The 23,292-nt window shown below is 33.8% G+C and overlaps 2 protein-coding genes across 4 annotated transcripts; one reads left to right on the plus strand and one right to left on the minus strand.

Annotated features, from left to right (window-relative positions):
- Window positions 1–8,133: 8,133 nt before the first annotated feature.
- On the plus strand, window positions 8,134–9,014 carry LOC133704902 (18.1 kDa class I heat shock protein-like). The gene has a single exon (XM_062129959.1). The coding sequence runs from the start codon at window positions 8,339–8,341 to the stop codon at window positions 8,825–8,827; it is 489 nt and encodes a 162-aa protein (XP_061985943.1). The 5' UTR covers window positions 8,134–8,338; the 3' UTR covers window positions 8,828–9,014.
- An 8,623-nt stretch (window positions 9,015–17,637) lies between these two features.
- On the minus strand, window positions 17,638–19,976 carry LOC133704622 (uncharacterized). Of its 3 annotated transcripts, none has more exons than XM_062129503.1 (5): window positions 19,462–19,976; window positions 18,994–19,344; window positions 18,509–18,872; window positions 18,281–18,406; window positions 17,638–18,180 (listed from the first exon to the last, which is right to left on the minus strand). In XM_062129503.1, exons 1-5 carry the CDS (start codon window positions 19,747–19,749, stop codon window positions 18,071–18,073), a joined length of 1,239 nt encoding a protein of 412 aa, XP_061985487.1. In that variant the 5' UTR covers window positions 19,750–19,976; the 3' UTR covers window positions 17,638–18,070. The 3 variants fall into 3 exon arrangements, with proteins under 3 accessions (XP_061985487.1, XP_061985486.1, XP_061985485.1); XM_062129502.1 differs by having other exon boundaries at window positions 18,281–18,409; window positions 18,994–19,341; window positions 19,462–19,972; XM_062129501.1 differs by having other exon boundaries at window positions 18,281–18,409; window positions 19,462–19,972.
- Between the last annotated feature and the right edge of the window lie 3,316 nt (window positions 19,977–23,292).

Genomic DNA, 23,292 nt, shown 5'->3' on the forward strand with positions numbered 1-23,292 from the left:
TCACTCGCACCCACCCACCCTCCCTTAGGTTTAGCCAAGCTAATAAGGATCTCCCTTTTCAGCCCATTGTTGCTAGCAAAATTATCACTACCAGCCAAGATTCCAGAGAACCCATCATAAAGCTCTCCCGCTCTGCTCGCTCGACCAATTTATGTGAAATAGCTTTGGCTCTCCAACAATCTCCAAGATCATGGAGCACGTACGCTTTCCTTGGTACTGGGATAATCAATACAGCATGGTGAATCTACATGATGTCTTTGATGCCGCAAGCTTTAAGTGTTGGTATAAAATTGCAATTGTTTAGTGTAAAGCAAAATATTCAAAACTAATAACCGGATAATCTACAACATTTTCTCTCTCGATGTATAGCTAGGTTAGGCTCAAGTAAGTACACCTACTTTGCTGTTAATCTTCCTTTTTCTTTCTTTCTCCTACTACAGTTTTTTAATTCTTCCCGTTCCATGTTCATTTATGACTTTGATGTGTTTTTTTCCGGTTCTCTTCTAAATGCTGCTAATAATCGAAGTATTTTGTAAAGCACCCTCATTCTTGAGTTTATATTACTCAACGTGTTCAGTCATCAGTGTGGTGTATTACTGATGGGTTCTAAATTCCAAAATGTTTTTTAGGTTTTTTTTTTTAGGATTTTTTTGTGTATTTTAAAGGATTTTTTAAATCTATTTTATTTGAATTCATCAATTAAGATTCTTTAAATTACATTAAAAATCAATCATAAATTTAAATTAGAAGGGAAAAAACTACTAAATATTGAAAAAATTGACATATTATCAAAATAATCTAATAATTATGTCCAATTGCTAAACAAATTACAAAGGTTACTATGAAAAAAGTTAAATTATCAATAAATAAAATGAAAAATTATCCTGAATCAGAATCAACAGTTTTTGAAACATTTGCATAACATGAGATTTAATGATATCTCTGCACAACTCGGACAAGAGTGAACTCGTCGCGGTTGATGTTTCAAATTCAATCTCGCTTGTGAGCTTTAGACCTATCCGTCGCCATTTCCCATTTGCAGATTGTAAGGCTGAACTCTACGGTAGGATCAGATCTTAAAGTAAGTTGTAAGGCTACAAATACCAGGTCCACCTTCCGCCTTGTGTCCAGAATTTCAAAAGGCCTAGAAACCATGATCCGAGGTCCAGTTCCAAATCCCAACTCTGTCCGTGTCCAAAATCCTCCACACAGTGCCGGCTCTGCCACGGACATTTTCTCAGATCGCTGCAACCCACAACTAACGCTCCAATACCTCGATCAACCTTATTTAAGGATAATAAAAGCAGACGCAAATATTCAAAAAATTTCAGAAGACCGCAACAACCATCTTGCACTTGAATAGACCCATCTGTCAAGTTTTATTGTGCGTCCAACATTGCGAGTTGCGGCGAGAGTTATTGCCCTGTTAAATCTTTGAAACCTGGGGATGGGGCTGCCCGGCAGCTGAGATTTAGAAGTTGCTTGAAACAGCTGTGGGTGTTATTTTTCAGGTTTTTTTTTTTTGCTTGAAATTATATGAAAATAAATTTTATTTTTAATATTAATATATCAAAACAAAACAAAAATAAAACGAAATAATTTTAAATAAAAAATAATAATTAAAAAAAAACTCAGTTCCAACCCAGCGTCAAACACATTCTTAAATTAGGTTTCACACTGTGGTCGCTTTCACTGCGATAACTCTAATAAATCTGGTATATTTTTTCTTTATGCTGTATAAACGTGTATTTCCTTGGAAAACAAGATGCCAGGTAAAAGAAGAGTGGCGGACACTATATTTGATGCATGAATCATATTCACCGTGCCCTCTAGCATGAAATTACATACCGAAATTTCTTGTCAGCTTTTGTCTTGAGCACAAAAAAGGAATAATTCTAGCAAAGGAGAAAGAAAATTATAACAGGGATTCCGTTGATACTCGTCTATATATATAAATTTTTAATTTTTTTTTAATTAATATAAATGTTCGAGTTAACTTATGTGTATCTCAACTAGTTTTATAAATTCTAAAATTAACAGCCACGTAAACTTTCAATTAATCTAGAAAAACTTAAATTCATAAACATTAAACAAAACAAATCTAAATTATGAATAATTAACCCTTCATCATTATATTAGCTTCATGATTTAGGATTCCATCTCCTTACCGTCTCCTTTTATTTGCGGCGACCTCATCCATAGCAAAAGAGAGACAAATCATATGATTGCTGTAAAGCACGCTGCCCCCCATGGTTGGCAATGGCATCATGTAAGGCACCAACAAGATTATTATCATTGTTGTTATTTTTATTTTGAGAATGGCACCGCCACTTCTTTAATTAATTATAATATTTTTTAACAAAAAAATGTATATACAGCACCACCGAAGGAATATATATTAAAATAACATAATGTATGCGACGGCTTTTTTTTTATTAACTATAAGGATATTGATTTTAAATAAATTATCTTTTACAACATGAACATAAACATGGTACCAAATTACAATGGCAATACCTATTTATCATTCGGGTATGTACGGTAAAGCAAAGAAAGAAATTAGCAAAACAATTAAATAGCACGAGATTAATTTTATTATTCATATAAACGATTAAACAAGCTAATATATTTTTTAAATTATTTCTCAACATCTTTGTCATGTACCATAGTTAGTTAGCGAGTGTTGACTAATACAAAAGTTGTTGGCTAGAGCCAGGCTTGGAATATTATCCGGATTTACGCCACGAATCACCGGAGGCTGTAACTGCCGTTTATCAAATGATATTTATGGATCGTACACTATGCACACCAGTCTATTTAATTAAGCGATGGTTATGAAATCTAGAGAGTTACGCGAGTTCGATTTCTGCATTAACTTTAGTTCAAATTAATTTCTTCATTTTTTTTAATATTACATCTAACTAATTATTTCTTTATGGTTTATTCTTTTTTAAAAAAATTAATTAATTACAACTAATTAGTTTTTTCACTTTATCATTACACAAAACTAAAATAGGTTGTTTAATAGTATAAAATAGTTATTTGATACGGCTTTGTCACATGTTAGATAATTTTATTTTTCATCAAGAAAAAATAATTTCTTTTCAATATAATAATTTTTTTTAAATAACATGAATTGCGCAACACATACTTGCATTTAATTAATTAATTTAATTTAATTAAAAGACAAAATATATTTAAACAAGTTAAATTACAAGAAAAACAACAAATTAATTATTTAATTTGTTGCGAGAATGACAAATTAAATATCAAAACATCCTTGACCACCAATGAATAATATTTTATTTTTAAAAATAGTTTAGTTATTTTACCATCATAAAAAAATACAAAAAGCATCGGTTTTAAAATTATTTTCTTTCAAATGTAATGTAATTGTTTTACTATGTATAGAAAAATAAAAAGAGTGATCTATATAAAAATATCAAAAATACCCTTGATAATTAGTTATTTAATTTGCTACGAAGTGCAAAATTATTTTAATATATTTTTAAATAAATACTTAAAAAAAATAATTTTCACAAATAACTCACTGTCTCTTAGGATTCGCCCCCTTGGTTTTGCTTTTTTTTTTTTTTTCCCTCTTAACAATCACTGAGTGGAATGCTTAGTTGGTGGTGGGAAAATGATGCGAGGCAGGTCTTAAGTTGTGCCTAGGATTGTCAAGTAGCAGAAACCAGTGACAGTGACCGTATGTTATCATTAGAGATATGTAATTATCAATCAAGGCACAGTCTTTGCTTCAAAAGTCCCAGAGCCGGTTTTGTTGAACGCTGATTTTAGCCTTTAAGCATAACGGAATCAAGATTTATGGCAATTCTTAAGACCGCATGCGCCTCAAATCAAGACAGACTTAACCCAGAATAAAAGCAATAAAACGGATGTGCATCACAGATGAGGCGGTGTGTTAAGAATTTTGAACCCCATATGGTGGCAACTGGCAACTGATTTTAGCTTTGCATTCAATGTATTCTCTCGATCTGATTGCTTCGGTTGCTCGGAGGCCATTTCATGTATGGAATAGAGTAAGTTTTAGCAAGTAGAGAAAGACCCTTTTATCCTGCCAGACCAATAAAAGCATATCTTGACTCTACAACTTTGAATTAGGAACCGAAATTTTGGAGCTAACCTCCACCCACTCTCGCTATATCTCGGAGTTAAATACAAAAGATGAGGTGACTTCCACTAACATTGCTTTTATCTGAAAATTCGAAGTCGGCTTTTATCAATAAGAGCTGTGAAAACAATCCCGATTCATGTGCCTGGAATAGATTAGAGTTCTTAATTGATAAAACTCAATCACGATACAGCATTAAATTAAATTAAAAAATAACTAAAATGTTTGAAACTCAAATGAGAAAAATTAACCGTGAGGTCCTCCAGCACGAATTTATTAAAATGTAAGGTGCTGACCGTGAAAACGGTGCAAATCAAGGATGAGTGGTGTATATTTGAATAGTGAAGGGTATCACCGGGATCGTGATATTCTTTACAGGAACAATTTCGAGGGGGAAGAAATCTTAACTTAAATCGCACCATTTCCATCCCGCATACCTCATTTTCAAACTTTTAAAAGGATATAAGCTTTCCTCGAGATTATCTCGTGGGGAAAAAACACAAGAAGAAGAAGATGATTTTAACTTATCTCCGTCTGCGTGCCGGAAATATGAGTATGCCAAGCAACCAAACTATCGTCTAACTTGGCTTTTATTTATCGGTAACGATAAAGAAGATGAAGGACAATTCCATGCACCTAAAAAAAATATTTACATCCAATATAAAATTTGATTTTTTATCTACAAGCTTAGCTCGAACCCAATCAAGTTTTAAATTTTATATCAATTTAAATCAATTCAAGTTAATATCCATTAAATTCATATAAAACTATCATCCATGATCATACCAAGAGTTCTTCCAGAAATCTACTTGTTACTAGCACTTTCTCACAGGAAATTCCTCCGCCTTTCATTCCGAAATTAAAGACTCCTACGTTTTGGATGTGTATGAATTCAACATGTACTAATCCTGTATATCAAAAAAAGAAAAAGTAGAACACAATGGAAGTTAAAAAGAAAAATAAAGTTTAATTTTTATTTTTCTTTTTTAATGACATACTGTATTTCAAAGGTTTTTTTTTTTTTTGGATATCTTTTAGTTCAAATGTCGTGAATTTTGATGGAAAGATTAAACTTTTTGAACAAATAACTAAAAAATTCAGTTATTTAGTGATCAGTAACTAGTAAATACAAATTATTTGTTTTTTTTTAAATAACTCTTTATTCCACTTTGTTTTAAGAGAATCTAGAGTCATGGATCTTGATGGATTAGTTAAACTTTCAGAACAAAACATTGAAAATATCAGTTATTGAGTGACAGTAACTAATAAATACAAATTATTTGATTTTTTAAAAATAACCTTTTTATCCACTTTATTTTTATGAAAATCTAACCACATTTTTCATATTTTCTTAAAATAGAATATATTGTGTTGCTATAAAATCTATTCATGCTGTTTTTTATTAATATTTGTTTTAAAATTGAATAACAATTATTTTTTTCATTATAATAATAACAACTATTTTAAAGTGAAAATGAATAATACAGTAAGGTTGTGGTTGCTTTTCAAATAACTTTTTATGCTGAAATGCATGTTAATAATATTTTTTTATTTTTAAAAAATTATTTTTGATATCAGCACTTTATAACGATTCAAAACATACAAATTATATTAAATTTTAATAAAAAATTAAATTATTTAAAAACATAATTTTCACCATATTTCCAAACATACTATAAATCTTGCCGTTATAAAAATAGAAAAGCGGGTGCCTAAAGAAAAGGATATATAAAATCGCATCCAACCAAATTCAATCTATAGTTAACTACCCATTAATATATGAACTTCAATTTTTAACCGTTAACCAAACACAGGCTAAAGCATCAAAAACTTGGTTTTCCAATCGACGGCCCCACGCCATGACGCCGGAAATCAGCTCCGACCACATTCCCATTCAGCACCTAAGTTTTTTACGATCTTTTTAGAGGAAGAAACGAGAAAGACCTGCATGGGCTAGATAAAAGAGGCCCATCTACTCCCATCTGTGTTATTTATAAATGGTTTGCTCACAGATTTCATCGAGGGTAATCCAAAAATGTCTCCTTTCGGTTTATACTGGATTCATGACCCAAAGTTTAGAAAACCTTCTTGATATTATTGGGCCGAGACCCATCTAATAAAAATATTAAAAATGTGTGCCTGTACAGTCCACGTTGCCTGTAATAATCGTCCCTCCTCTTTTTCAAACATGAGAAAAAAACATTGAATTGGATGTTTCTCTTTCAATTATGGTCTGCTTATATTTAAATTTAATTACAATAGCAATTTAAAGCAGGTACCAGCTAGAGATCTTTATTTCTTTTATTTTTTTAAAAAATCTTCCGTTCCTTAATTTAGTTAGTTTCGTATATAGTTAATAGTTTAATCTTCATTCATATCCTTTTTTTTCCACTTGAATTCTGGCCTCTGATATTGAAATATCCGATTCTGCCCTGAGAAAACAAATGAAATACATCCTTACCGCCCAGAACTTCGCAGAAGACACTAGAAGCTTGGAGACAATTGCACTTTATGCCATACCAATCCCGCATCTGATCTTAATTGAACCTGTTACTAGAGCACACGTCGTTTTCAGGTGCGTATTTGTTGATGTTTATCATAGTTATTAAATCAGGACTAGTCCGGCAGGTTGACCTGGTGGCTGGACTGGTTCGGGTTAAAAGAAAGATCAGTAAACACAAAAAACCGGTAAGACTCGGTTGATCCATGACTCAGGCAACTTGGGCAAACTCGGACGAGAGCCGGTGTTTGTAAAGTATAAACTGTCATTTGCGAAATCAAAACTCGATTTATGTACATCAATCAACATAACATTTAAATCCCTCAAAAATTAACAGATCCGAGTCAAACTCGAGAACAAAACATATAAAACTTAAATAACGAGCTCTGCAAGTTACTACTGACTCAGGAAAAGAACGAGAGAGAGTAGAAGGAGGGAAATGAAGGCGAGGAGGGGAAGAGCGGTTTTTTCCCTTTTAGATAGAGAGAGAGCCCGGGGGGGAGTGAAGATTGAAGAAACAATAATTATCTAAACTACGTACATGGTTTTTATTTTAATTCATTAAAATAATTATTTTAGTTTTTTATTCAAAAAAATTACAAATACATAAAGTTTATTTTACAGCTTATAATAATAAAATATAAACTAAATCATAATAGTTTTTTCACACTTTCAATGTAAAAAAATTATATTTTTTAAATATGAAATAAAATTTTTTTGATTTAAATACTTCAACTTAAAAGAATAACATAATATCTTTTCAATATATGGTTTGAAGCCCTTGCATAAATATACTCTATATTCATAAGAAAATAATTATGTTTTTTTGATATGGGATATAAATTTTTTTTGATTTAAATACTTTAATTTAAAATCATAATATAAGATCTTTTCAATGTGTAATAAAAAAACTTTTTAAAATATTTTTTTAAACTTTATTATTTATAATATATATAACATATATTCATATTGATTTTTTTTTAATTTTTTCATATGAAATATGAAATATTTATTTGTTTTAATTTCTCTTGGTTGATCCGGGTTGATCCATAAAACCCGTGGCCCGATCTCTTAACCGGGTCAATCTCTGGACAAGGTTTGATAACTATGAGTGTTATAAAAATTCTTAATTTTTTTTATTAGATAAATGATAATGTTAAAAAATAAAAAATATTATTTTAATATATTTTTAATAAAAAAAATATTTTGAAAAAGAAACTTATGCAATACAAACAGCTGTAAAAACCACTTATCTTAAATAGTGGACCCTACGGGAAACTAAATTTGCCCTTAATCAATTGGTGAAGGCACAAAGACTTTTCTAGAACAAAGACTGTATCCTTCGTACACTTCATGCTCATACCCAAAAATGTCCCTCAGTGCAGTGGGCTATCTGGCCCATTCCAGAATGCACATTGCTTGCACATCAAAATCCCTTGCCAGTTCCAGAAAGATCGCTACTCTCCATCTTCCCTTGTCTTGAAGCCTCTCGAACCTGCCACTTAAAATGGATGCTTACCCAAAAAACACCTTTTCTTTTCCTATAAATGGCTTTCCCATCCATCAATTCATATCAAGAACAAGAACAAGAAACACAAACAATCAGCTCTAATTCTACAATCTAATTCTACAACAAGCTAGCTTTTACGTTGCAAGCCTTGTTTTCCCTTTCTTCTCAAATACCTCAACAAGAAACCAAGAAAATGTCTCTCGTCCCAAGCTCCCTCTTTGGTGGCCGAAGAACCAACGTCTTTGATCCTTTCTCTCTTGACATCTGGGACCCTTTCCAGGACTTTCCCTTCACAAGCACGGCCCTATCAGCCCCACGTTCAGAGGTCGCCAAAGAAACATCAGCATTTGCCAGCACGCGCATAGACTGGAAGGAGACCCCAGAGGCTCATGTTTTCAAGGCAGATCTTCCAGGGCTGAAAAAAGAGGAAGTGAAAGTGGAGATAGAGGAAGGTAAGGTTTTACAAATAAGTGGAGAGAGAAGCAAAGAGAAGGAAGAGAAAAATGACAAGTGGCATAGAGTTGAGAGATCGAGTGGTAAGTTCTTGAGGAGGTTCAGATTGCCTGAGAATGCTAAAGCTGATCAGGTGAAGGCTAGTATGGAAAACGGGGTCTTGACAGTGACTGTGCCTAAAGAGGAAGTCAAGAAGCCTGATGTCAAGTCCATTGAGATCTCCGGCTGAGATTCTACAGAGCATCAAGGAACCTTTTGTGGAGTGTTGTAGTGAGTCATGGATAATTCAAATAAACACATAGAATTGTGTGTGAGACTCGCGGAATGGGATAATGTAATGTGTTTGTGTGCTTTGTTTCTTGTGTGCTACTGAGTTTCTTTTTTAATAAAATTGTGTTTTGTTGTTTTTGTTTCTTGGATAGAAGATGCGCATTTCAATACAAGTCGAGAGTCCTGCATTAGCTAACCAATCTGCACTGCGATTTCTATCCCAATAGGTATGGGAAACTCGGGCCTCCATAACTTTCTGAAGCAAAAGATTAAGCTCTTTAAAATAAATGCGGTTCCCAACCAGAGAAGAGGAGGAAGCTTTGACGGCATTAATCAGAACAGCCAAGTCCATCTCTAGACAAGAAAGAAATCGAAGTTGACGCGCTAATCTATAAACAGCCTGCCAGATTTCTAAATTAAATGAAGAACACTCCCAAATTCGCAATAAAACCATGCAGCCATTGTCCATTTCCATCACGAATGAGATCTCCTGCACAAGCTAAACCTGGACAAGACTAGCTCCATTTGTAATTCACTCGCACCCACGGTTTAGCCAAGCTAATAAGGATCTCCCTTTTCAGCCCATTGTTGCTAGCAAAATTATCACTACCAGCCAAGATCCAGAGAACTCACAAAGCTCTCCCGCTCTGCTCGCTCAACCAATTTATGCGAAATAGCTTTGGCTCTCCAACAATCTCCAAGATCATGGAGCACGTACGCTTTCCTTGGTACTGAGATAATCAATATAGCATGGTGAATCTACATGATGTCTTTGATGCAGGTGTTGGTATAAAATTGCAATTGTTTAGTGTAAAGCAAAATATTCAAAACTAATAACCGGATAATCTACAACATTTTCTCTCTCGATGTATAGCTAGGTTAGGCTCAAGTAAGTACACCTACTTTGCTGTTAATCTTCCTTTTTCTTTCTTTCTCCTACTACGGCTTTTTAATTCTTCCCGTTCCATGTTCATTTATGACTTTGATGTGTTTTTTTCCGGTTCTCTTCTAAATGCTGCTAATAATCGAATTATTTTGTAAAGCACCCTCGTTCTTGAGTATATATTATTCAACGTGTTCAGTCATCAGTGTGCTGTATTGCTGATGGGTTCTAAATTCCAAAATGTTTAAGAAAATGGTTGAAGTATTGGATAATTTGTTTATTTTTTAATTTAAACAATGTAATTTATTTTTTATAATTAAGATATTTAGTAACTCGATATGAAAAACTCATAAAATTAGTAATTGATAGCAGACAATATCTAGTATACCAGGTGAGTGGTAACTGTGATAGTAACAAGCAATGCCTGGTAAACTAGATGACCAGTATTGTGATAATAACAAGTGATGTCTAGTAAGCTATATGATCAATAACAAGTACTTGCATAAGGTTTTTTTTAATGGACATGGAAACTTTCCAACAATAAAATCAATAACTTTGTAGAGAGAAAAAATATAATGATATTTTATAGAGATAGATTCTGAAAATATATATACTGAAAATGTTGAGAAAAAAAAATTATGAACATTTAACTTAAATGATTCATGGTGTATTTATAGCTCATAAATCTTATTCTTTTGTAGAGAGAATGAGTTGAAACGTAATTTATCCTTGTGATATTTTAAGTTGTATTCTAATCAAGATGATATGTATTAGATCAATATAAAATATTGAGGGACCCGTGTGGAGTTCAAGAAATTTTCTCTGGCGAGTGTTAGGCTCGGGTAAGGTGTCGAGCTCATTAGAGGTGAAAGTGAGTTTGAGAGCGCTGCCAAGACCCCACATGTTGTGCTCGGGCTTGAGAATCTCAACTTATAAGGGCGATGAGTGAATGCCTAGCACTAGCTGGGCGCACGCCCCTGCACTGGTTTATGCATCGTGCACTGCATGGTGTCGATGCACCCATACAAGGTTATGGGCTCAGGCTACAACATCAGAGTTTATGTTTTTTTGGTGTTTTTTTTTGTCTATTTTTTAGATGATTTATTTAGTTTTATTTTGAAGGATATTTCAGGTCTATTTTATTTAGATCCATTAGTAGCTCTCCAAGTTTTTGTGGTATTAATCCGTAAAGACTTGTAAAGTATCTGATGCATTGCATGGCGGACGCCTTGCACAGGTTTGCACCCTATGCATGAGCTTGGGCTAGTGTTCTTAGTGTGTGGTCTTGGGCTCCATGCTTGAGCATATGCTTTTTCGGTGTTTTTTAGGATTTTTTAAATCTATTTTATTTGGATTTATCAATTAATTTTTTTTTTAATTACATTAAAAATCAATCATAAATTTAAATTAGAAGGGAAAAAACTACTAAATATTGAAAAAAATGACATATTATCAAAATAATCTAATAATTATGTCCAATTGCTAAACAAATTACAAAGGTTACTATGAAAAAAGTTAAATTATCAATAAATAAAATGAAACATTATCCTGAATCAGAATCAACAATTTTTGAAACTTTTGCATAACATGAGATTTAATGATATCTCTGCACAACTCGGACAAGAGTGAACTCGTCGCGGTTGATGTTTCAAATTCAATCTCGCTTGTGAGCTTTAGACCTATCCGTCGCCATTTCCCATTTGCAGATTGTAAGGCTGAACTCCACGGTAGGATCAGATCTTAAAGTAAGTTGTAAGGCTACAAATACCAGGTCCAACTTCCGCCTTGTGTCCAGAATTTCAAAAGGCCTAGAAACCATGATCCGAAGTCCAGTTCCAAATCCCAACTCTGTCCGTGTCCAAAATCCTCCACACAGTGCCGGCTCTGCCACGGACATTTTCTCAGATCGCTGCAACCCAGAACTAACGCTCCAATACCTCGATCAACCTTATTTAAGGATAATAAAAGTAGACGCAAATATTCAAAAAATTTCAGAAGACCGCAACAACCATCTTGCACTTGAATAGACCCATCTGTCAAGTTTTATTGTGCGTCCAACATTGCGAGTTGCGCCAAGAGTTATTGCCCTGTTAAATCTTTGAAACCTGGGGATGGGGCTGCCCGGCAGCTGAGATTTAGAAGTTGCTTGAAACAGCTGTGGGTGTTATTTTTCAGGTTTTTTTTTTTTTTTGCTTGAAATTATATGAAAATAAATTTTATTTTTAATATTAATATATCAAAACAAAACAAAAATAAAACGAAATAATTTTAAATAAAAAATAATAATTAAAAAAAAACTCAGTTCCAACCCAGCGTCAAACACATTCTTAAATTAGGTTTCACACTGTGGTCGCTTTCACTGCAATAACTTGAATAAATCTGGTTTATTTTTCTTTTATGCTGTATAAACGTGTATTTCCTTGGAAAACAAGATGCCAGGTAAAAGAAGAGTGGCGGACACTATATTTGATGCATGAATCATATTCACCGTGCCCTCTAGCATGAAATTACATACCGAAATTTCTTGTCAGCTTTTGTCTTGAGCACAAAAAAGGAATAATTCTAGCAAAGGAGAATGAAAATTATAACAGGGATTCCGTTGATACTCGTCTATATATATATATATATATATATATATATATATATATATAATTGTTCAATTTTTTTTATTAACATAAATTTCCAAACCAATTTGTTTCCTTTTATTTGCGGCGACCTCATCCATAGCAAAAGAGAGACAAATCATATGATTGCTGTAAAGCACGCTGCCCCCCATGGTTGGCAATGGCATCATGTAAGGCACCAACAAGATTATTATCATTGTTGTTATTTTTATTTTGAGAATGGCACCGCCACTTCTTTAATTAATTATAATATTTTTTAACAAAAAAATGTATATACAGCACCACCGAAGGAATATATATTAAAATAACATAATGTATGCGACGGCTTTTTTTTTATTAACTATAAGGATATTGATTTTAAATAAATTATCTTTTACAACATGAACATAAACATGGTACCAAATTACAATGGCAATACCTATTTATCATTCGGGTATGTACGGTAAAGCAAAGAAAGAAATTAGCAAAACAATTAAATAGCACGAGATTAATTTTATTATTCATATAAACGATTAAACAAGCTAATATATTTTTTAAATTATTTCTCAACATCTTTGTCATGTACCATAGTTAGTTAGCGAGTGTTGACTAATACAAAAGTTGTTGGCTAGAGCCAGGCTTGGAATATTATCCGGATTTACGCCACGAATCACCGGAGGCTGTAACTGCCGTTTATCAAATGATATTTATGGATCGTACACTATGCACACCAGTCTATTTAATTAAGCGATGGTTATGAAATCTAGAGAGTTACGCGAGTTCGATTTCTGCATTAACTTTAGTTCAAATTAATTTCTTCATTTTTTTTAATATTACATCTAACTAATTATTTCTTTATGGTTTATTCTTTTTTAAAAAAATTAATTAATTACAACTAATTAGTTTTTTCACTTTATCATTACACAAAACTAAAATAGGTTGTTTAATAGTATAAAATAGTTATTTGATACGGCTTTGTCACATGTTAGATAATTTTATTTTTCATCAAGAAAAAATAATTTCTTTTCAATATAATAATTTTTTTTAAATAACATGAATTGCGCAACACATACTTGCATTTAATTAATTAATTTAATTTAATTAAAAGACAAAATATATTTAAACAAGTTAAATTACAAGAAAAACAACAAATTAGTTATTTAATTTGTTGCGAGAATGACAAATTAAATATCAAAACATCCTTGACCACCAATGAATAATATTTTATTTTTAAAAATAGTTTAGTTATTTTACCATCATAAAAAAATACAAAAAGCATCGGTTTTAAAATTATTTTCTTTCAAATGTAATGTAATTGTTTTACTATGTATAGAAAAATAAAAAGAGTGATCTATATAAAAATATCAAAAATACCCTTGATAATTAGTTATTTAATTTGTTACGAAGTGCAAAATTATTTTAATATATTTTTAAATAAATACTTAAAAAAAATAATTTTCACAAATAACTCACTGTCTCTTAGGATTCGCCCCCTTGGTTTTGCTTTTTTTTTTTTTTTCCCTCTTAACAATCACTGAGTGGAATGCTTAGTTGGTGGTGGGAAAATGATGCGAGGCAGGTCTTAAGTTGTGCCTAGGATTGTCAAGTAGCAGAAACCAGTGACAGTGACCGTATGTTATCATTAGAGATATGTAATTATCAATCAAGGCACAGTCTTTGCTTCAAAAGTCCCAGAGCCGGTTTTGTTGAACGCTGATTTTAGCCTTTAAGCATAACGGAATCAAGATTTATGGCAATTCTTAAGACCGCATGCGCCTCAAATCAAGACAGACTTAACCCAGAATAAAAGCAATAAAACGGATGTGCATCACAGATGAGGCGGTGTGTTAAGAATTTTGAACCCCATATGGTGGCAACTGGCAACTGATTTTAGCTTTGCATTCAATGTATTCTCTCGATCTGATTGCTTCGGTTGCTCGGAGGCCATTTCATGTATGGAATAGAGTAAGTTTTAGCAAGTAGAGAAAGACCCTTTTATCCTGCCAGACCAATAAAAGCATATCTTGACTCTACAACTTTGAATTAGGAACCGAAATTTTGGAGCTAACCTCCACCCACTCTCGCTATATCTCGGAGTTAAATACAAAAGATGAGGTGACTTCCACTAACATTGCTTTTATCTGAAAATTCGAAGTCGGCTTTTATCAATAAGAGCTGTGAAAACAATCCCGATTCATGTGCCTGGAATAGATTAGAGTTCTTAATTGATAAAACTCAATCACGATACAGCATTAAATTAAATTAAAAAATAACTAAAATGTTTGAAACTCAAATGAGAAAAATTAACCCTGAGGTCCTCCAGCAAGAATTTAATAAAATGTAAGGTGCTGACCGTGAAAACCGTCCAAATCAAGGATGAGTGGTGTATATTTGAATAGTGAAGGGTATCACCGGGATCGTGATATTCTTTACAGGGACAATTTCGAGGGGGAAGAAATCTTAACTTAAATCGCACCATTTCCATCCCGCATACCTCATTTTCAAACTTTTAAAAGGATATAAGCTTTCCTCGATATTATCTCGTGGGGAAAAAACACAAGAAGAAGAAGATGATTTTAACTTATCTCCGTCTGCGTGCCGGAAATATGAGTATGCCAAGCAACCAAACTATCTTCTAACTTGGCTTTTATTTATCGGTAACGATAAAAAAGATGAAGGACAATTCCATGCATCTAAAAAAAATATTTACATCCAATATAAAATTTGATTTTTTATCTACAAGCTTAGCTCGAACCCAATCAAGTTTTAAATTTTATATCAATTTAAATCAATTCAAGTTAATATCCATTAAATTCATATAAAACTATCATCCATGATCATACCAAGAGTTCTTCCAGAAATCTACTTGTTACTAGCACTTTCTCACAGGAAATTCCTCCGCCTTTCATTCCGAAATTAAAGACTCCTACGTTTTGGATGTGTATGAATTCAACATGTACTAATCCTGTATATCAAAAAAAAAAAAAAAAAGTAGAACACAATGGAAGTTAAAAAGAAAAAAAAAATAGAAGCAGCTAGATCTTTTGAAAAAAGAGCTGACATGCTCGTCGCCTGCTTAAGGACGACGATGTCGGAACTAATCGGCGTTGAGTTGTGTAAGTATAATTTGTTAAGGTCCAATGATAATATTAATAGTTCATACATAAAGATGGAGACTATATGCCCTGTTTTACGCCACAAGATAACGACAACCCGAGTTGAAAGATCGACGTAAAAAGTAATTGGATTTGCCCATTAACCACCTCTGCCAGCTGGCTTTCCCCAGTGGCCCCACCATTTGTCATCAATTACTAATTTAAAACCTCCTGCTTTTATCCATCCATGTCTTGCAAGAATTCCCTTGATCTACACAAATAGATGTGGCCGTTCTGTCTGTAATTTTTAAGACAATCATTTTGATCGATGATTCAATTACAAGGATGTTTGATTCTAATTGCTTAGCTTGTACTCCTTTTCAGGTGTTAGTTATCTGGCCATGGTTAAGCAAGTTCTTACATTTTAATATCAAAATTTCACGATGAAATTAATTTTTTTATTTAATCACGTTTATTCTGATTATCCACGCACGCATTCATTAAAAAAAAAATAAAAAACCCTTCTCATGACCTTTAGATTTTCGTATTATAATAATAAAAATAACATGATAAATCAATTTACTGGCAAGTCAAACCTCAAAAAATCACTAACTAATTAGTATAGCTTCATTCACATGAGTTGCCTTGTGTACTACAACAGCGTTTAAAATTATTGAAGTCCAAAAATCACTTGAATTAGTAATAACAATTTATGTTTTTTTAATTAATTAATTTATTTAGAATTAAAATAGCAATTATTTTTTAATTTTTTTGAAAAACCTTAAAAAAAAAAAAAAACACTCTCTTAAAAGCCAATGATTAGATATTTTCGGTGCACATAAACACAGCTCGTATTTGATGATCAGGAGCCCACCGAGTCCAGGGCAGGTCACTCGTCAAAGGTTGTCCCTTGTTAACCTAATTGTTGACTTTTTTATATTTGAAAAGAAAAATGACATCATTTAAAAGAAAATAATTTTTCTTACTGATTTGACCCCACCAGTTTTCCAAGATGGTAGATCATAGAATTGATCTGTCACGCCAGTTTTTAAAACTAAACAAGACATCCCAGTTTATCGAAAGAACAAAAAAGATATCCTTATCCTAAGCATGACACGTGTCATTTGCAACATCGTTATTTATCCGGTTTGGCCCGGCAAACTACCTTACAAAATTCATGAACCGAAATATGAGCTCGGCTGAGTTTTAATTTGAAAAAAATTATTCATCTAATTAAACTTGATTAAAAATATATTTTATTTTGATTAAAAATGATGGATGTAGACTTTTATTTTTTTGTTCTAAGCCAGACCCGTTCCTAGCCTGACAATTATGCTATGCAGGGAAAGTTTTTGGCAGCCCATTAACCAGTCTCCCTTTTTTCGTGTAAAGAAATGGTAATTCGTTGGGAGGGAGGCTAACGAGGTTTGACTAAGTCTCCAATATTTTAGTCCACAGAGCACCAAATCACAACTGTATCGGTTACTTTTTGAAAAATAGAACCGGGAAAATAGACCGGTGATCATGGAAAGTGACACAAGACACATAGCAGCAAACAATACGGGGGTCCCATCAAAATCAGCCAGAAGAACGTACGGAAAATTCCACTCCATACCCTGCCCTCCCTCTCAATTTTTTTCTTCTACCTTTTTTTTTTTTTTTAATTTTTATAAAAAGCAAGAATATATTTGCCTGGCAGATTTCCCACTCCTCCAACTCCAAGTACCCCCCCGTTAGTCCACCGAACTATACTATATATTAAAAATGTCCCTGTTGAAATAGTTTATACGCATGGTTAGCTATTAGAGGACAAAGTGGACCCATCTTACCATCTTATCTAAGTTCGTGACATTGGTCCAAATCGAAACTACGAACTTCGAAATTGAAATTTCACATCTCAAAAAAGGCTGTTCGCTCAGCCCCATTTCAAACTTGAGATTGGGTGTTCTCCCATGGGGATAACAAATGCCAGATAATAAGATAGCCCTAAAATAAGAATCGACGAATTAGCTTTTAATAGGTCATGGCTGGATTAGTTTAACAAACAATCCAGTCCAAAAGAACAGAGAAGGTTTCCGCAAGGCAAAAATATTTGACTGCAGTGGATGCCGGAAAAGCTACCGCCCCTTCACGTCACAGGACAGCAACAATTACGTGGAAGAACATGATCGGTAAAACAAGGAGTGTCTTTTAATAGAAACTAGTAAAGGTATTTTATTACTTTATAATAGTAGCTGCCGAGGGATATTACAACAGGGAGAGTTTTGGGTTTCTCTCCGACAACCCACACACGAACCCAATTAGGAAGAGACCCAATCTCTCACCACATCAAGTAAAAATCAACCCAAGTCCCAACCCAATTAGGAACAGCCCCTCTATCTAGAAGCGCCACCACTACCATTAAATGGCTTCCTTTTGACCTTCATCTAAAATCTAGTCCACAAAAGCTTCGTTCAGTCTCCCAAAAAGAAAAAACCTGGAACTCTTATTGATTTCCTTTTGAACTAAACTCGCGTTCTTGAGTTTCCTTTCCTTGCGAGAACCATAAATCCCTATAAAAACTTAAAACTTCTATACTTTACTTGCTTTATCCAACAAACACTATCATTATGATTACTGGGTCAGTATGTCCACTCTTGAGGCAGCCGTATTTCATGATTGAGCACACTCTCTTGCCGTAAATTTCGCTTCTGCTGTGCCACGAGTGCACTTCTTCTTATCATTAAAGCATCTACGAGATCAAAGACACCCGGCCCCAGGTCAAATCTTCATTGCAAGTTAGCCGCATTAACAAAAGGGGTAAAAAAATCAAAATTCAGATATTTGCTTACCATAATCAGAGGGAAAAGCAGCATTACTGTTGAGCCGTGGCTGAGCGAGGCCGTTGAAATCCATGTCGTCAAAGTTCAGATTTAGGGCCTGAACAACTTTAGCTGGGAACATAACTGTTGGGCAACCTGCTGGTAGAAAAAATAAACACAGGCTATCATCGTCAGAAAAAAAAAAAGGATGAAAACCAAACAAGAGGGAAAGCGACGATTATAGCAGTAACAATATACCAGATTTTTTCTTGGGTTCAAGGGGGTTGCTATATCTACGGGGCAAAAAAACACCAGTGCCAGCACACTCTCTCTTAACACCAGATCCACCTGGAAAAACAGCCCTCGTGCCTCCTGAGTTAGAGTGTTGATTTTGTGCGTGTACTTGAAGGGGAGGCCAAGCAGATTGAGGCAGACCGAGAGAACGCACAAACCTCCCATTTTCATTCCCGGCACTTGGGCCTCTGCTCTGGATCTGGTGGTGGTGGCTGTGGTGGTGGTGTCGGGGCTGAGCTTGCCAGCTTGTCTTCACTTGTTGCCTTTCCCAAATTGAAGAGCACTGTTGCTTTAGTGCCTGTTGCTCTTGCCTCAAAAATTGCTGGCACTGCAAAACAAGACAAAGTGGCCTATTATGTCACCCAAACGAAAGGAAATCTATATTTTAACTGGTTCTCCTTTTTATTTTCATTTCTCTGAAACCAAACTGAGGATAACAATATCTTTACCTGATTAACTTGTGAAGTATTATGGCCAAGAGTAGAGCTACAATGGCTAGTATAAAACCCAGCAGGCTGATTCTTGACTGAAGTGAGACCTGGATTCTGAGTCCTAGCTGTACCCAGTAAACCACTCCTTTGATAGTTAGTACTAGTATTGTACTTATGGCCCTCATTATTGCTCATCTTCAACCTTGCAACTTCACCAGCAGCTGCATATATCAGATCCCACGTGTCATTCTTGGCACCAAACGGCGTCGTTGGCGGCGACGACACCCCGTTTGGACTCCCGTTGCTAGAAACTGACCAGCTTCTGAGTCCACTCAGTGTCGATTCCGGTGACCCGGCCATGACCCACTTCTTCCACCACGTCAGAACGATGGTAACACCGTTAGAGAAAACGATACCAAAGCAGAAAAGGGACGAAAGCAAAACCAGAGGGTGCTTTAAAGAAAGCGTAAAAAAAAGGAGCTGTACCTCGGGTTTGACAGCTAGTTGCTGAGTAAGACGCCGAGTTAACCCAGCGAGAAAGTCGTCCTCGTCACTGCTCTCTGTCTCGGTGGAGGAACCCATACTGGACTCTACAGGGGAGCTGAGAGCGGAAGGCGAGGCGAGAGAGTCAAACTCGTAAGGGAACTCGGAAAAGAAGCTCAGGCTAGGTTTCAACTCAGTGTTGAAACAAATTTTGTTGAAGTTCTCTTTGTCCATGAGTAACTTTTCCTTAGTAGGAAGCCAAGATACGACGTCTTCAGGGGCCTCGGCCATCGATATTATGTATCTAGCTATATCACTACGAGGATCTATCTGAGAGACGGGAGGGTGAATGCTGGAAATGAGAGATGCTGGGAGGGGAAGGTTTCAAAAAAATGACCCAGCAGAGGTGGCTGGGCTTGCAGACTGCGAGGGACCCTACAAGAGAAAAGAGAGGGAGAGGGGGAGTGAGCAGAGAATGTAAGAAGACAAGCTGCTTTTATTGAGGTTTCTGGGTATGTTCCATACAAGATTCAAAAAAGAAAAAGAATAAATTTAGCAACTTAAATTAGGATATGATGTGCAAACAACTGGAAGGAATGGGCCCACAAACATTTGTCCTGCTGTGCAATCCAACTGCCATTTGTTATGGACTGCCAAAAACTTTGATTATTATTTGCTGATGTTGGTGTGGGGGTGGGGGTGGGGGTGGAGGTGGAGGTGGAGGTTGATCTTAATTTCAGCAGTCTTACTTATGATTGGAGTTGGGGTTTTAATTAACTGGTTCTTGGTTAATTACATTCTTGCGGTGGATTATTGGATTCTGATGATCATTCTCTTTGTCATTTGGTGGGTTTTTTTTACAAATTAACGGTCCCAGGGCGGAGTTTTTCTTAGCTTCAATTTTAATTTTAATTTTATTTTATTTTTGTTTGCAATTTGAAACAACTCGACATTTAAAAGGCCATGAATGAAAATTTCAAATTTCCTAAAAACGGAGAAACAGACAAAATCAAAAGAAAAGGATTGAATTTGAAAGAAGGTGACTGCATGTGCCACCTTAAATATTTAAACATATGTTAGGACATGTGCTTGGAACTTGGTTGTGTTTCATCTCTTTTTTCTTTTTTCTTTTAATTTTTCAAGAGAAACGGCTTTTTGTGTTTTACTAGAGTAATAACATATCGTTTGTTTTTTCCTTTTATAGCTTCAAGAGTGTTCTGAAAAAAACATTACTTTAATATATTTTTAAATAAAATATAATTTTAAAAATAACTATTACCATAAAATAGCAAACACGCTCTAGTTTGATAACCTGTGATTTTCATGTCAATTAATATTATTTGTTATTGGCTGGTTTTAAATAATTTTATCCAATAACATTAAATTATTTAAAAATAATTTTAAATAATAACAATTTAATTTTTTATTGAAAAAATATTCATAAAAAACATTTCCAATCATATCATCAAAATCCGTATCACAAGTAAAGAGTAGAGCACAGGTTAGCGCAGGAAAAAAAAAACACGACTTTCTTATCAGTGAAAAAAACAACAAAGGAGACATTTAGCTTGAAAATCAATCATAAAGATTCTTCAGAAAAAAAATAATTCAGAGAACATGAGTTAAGAATTATGAACTCATTATGTGATGCTCTTTCTGATAGACTTCATCAGGATAACGGATGAAAGAAGCTAAATAAACTTTGCGTCCACACTCGCATATATATATATATATATATATATATATAGACACACACACACACACTCACACCTGAACTAGTTTTTAAATCCATGTTTGTTAGAAGTTGAATTAAAAAAAATACAAAAAAGAATATTCAAATTATAAAAAAATATCTAATATTGTTATTAAATCCAGTCTACTAAACCAGACTTAAAATCTTTTGATCTAATTTTTACATGGTTTGCTTCAAATTAAACTCTGCCAGGTTATTTTGATATAATATAGTCAAATAAAAGTGTTCAAAATCAATTCTAATGACAAATAAAAAGTGTGGCTTCACTTAAAAATCAAATCAATGTGTTATTTTTTAAAAACAAATATTAAAACATTAATATATTGAATAATGTTAGCCCTCACTGTTTAATCCATTAAACTTGTTACTCGAATCATAAATTTTATTGGGTTTGATGATTTTATTTTTTTTAATTTTTTATTTAATCATACAATAATAAAAATATACCCTTATGAAATTTAATATTAAAATGTTTATTTTATAATATAATAACTCTATATAAAATAAATTATAAAAATTAGCTTGAAATTAATTAAATATTAAAAGAAGAAACTAAAAAAAAACAATAGAAAAATCTAAAATGTTTTCATTTATAGTACAACTGTAGTATTAATTAAGAGCACATGCAATGGGCGACTCTCATCATTATTAGGTACAAAATAGTTGAGCTTGCACTGCTAATTGAATTTCAATTAAATCAAATTCTCACATAAGAACTCAGTCAAATTTTCATTTCAATAAAAAATCATTACTTGTGGAATCTAATTTGAACTTAATTTATAAATAAAAATTATTTTGAATCGATCCTGTTCATAGCTTAATTTATTTTTTACCATGTATATATCTTTCATAAGTAAACAGTAATATGACGGGTCAAAAATCACGTTTGATGGATCCCACTTCATCATTATTAGTTATTATTATATTCCATGTTACGGTGTCGTTGGCATGACCAGTGAATCCAGAAAATCATGCACAATGCATCTCGATAAGGTTTTCCGGTGGACGTCATTGCCGAATGAAGGGAAAGGGAAGCATCGAACCTGTAGCAGCCAAACTAAGATTTCACGCACCGAATTTTACCTGGACTGCAATGATGAGCATCTGTCCCGTTTGGATGATCATGCATATTCGCAAAATCATGCAAAAGGCTTTGAGATGATTTACTGACCACGGGATGTCCAACCATGTCGTTATCATGTTAACCACTCAGAATCCCAAAGTTATCAAACCAAATCCACATTCCTCGGCTCTCCTAAAGCCATGGCTACAGTAGCTCATAGTCTCATTCTATACTTGCTTATCTGACAAGTCAATGGATAGGCTCTCTTTTTTATTGCTGAGGTTTCGGATTGAAGGACTCCCTTTCCCACTCGGGGTGAGTTAATGGAGGTTATCAAGATCGATCTGGTTGGGCTACAAATGTCATGCTGTTGAAATCATAAACCATTGCTGCGAGCAAGGACAGGGAGAGGGGGTTTTCAAAGTGCAAGGTGGCAGTTTGCCCTGCACATGACGGCTGCCATTAATAAAGGTCGAGGATTTTGCATCAAAAGCCTTCCAGTTTTTTTTTAAATGGATATGGGACATCTTTTGTTAACTATTTTTATGGCTATTGTTTTTTTAAAGTATTTTTTACTTTAAATTATAAAATTAAACAGATTCTAAACTATATTACGCAGGTTTGAATATAAATCTCTTTACCAAAAGATTTAAAAAAACAGTAAGTTTTGAAAGTTGAGCATGGAAAATTGTTACAATCCTTAGCTCAAATAGTAACCTTTGGTTCCTCGTTCTTCAATCTTCATATTCTTCAAAGATCATTGCCTCTGATTGTGGATCAGCAGGTGATAATTCTGCAATTCATGTTGTGAGCTCATTTTCTACATCAAAGCTATCACCATCTTAGCAATAAAAAAAAGTGTAAGCTACAAACAAATTTTAGTTCAAAGTAAAACATCTCAAAGTTTTAAAAAGGAAATAGTACAGAAAGAGAAAACATGGGTCCTAATATCTTGACTGTCCTTCTGCAGATGCTGCTTCTTTCCGTGACAACAGAACGAAGATCACAGTACACAAAA

Source organism: Populus nigra, chromosome 10 (genome assembly GCF_951802175.1).
Source record: "Populus nigra chromosome 10, ddPopNigr1.1, whole genome shotgun sequence".
NCBI classification, from domain to species: domain Eukaryota; kingdom Viridiplantae; phylum Streptophyta; class Magnoliopsida; order Malpighiales; family Salicaceae; genus Populus; species Populus nigra.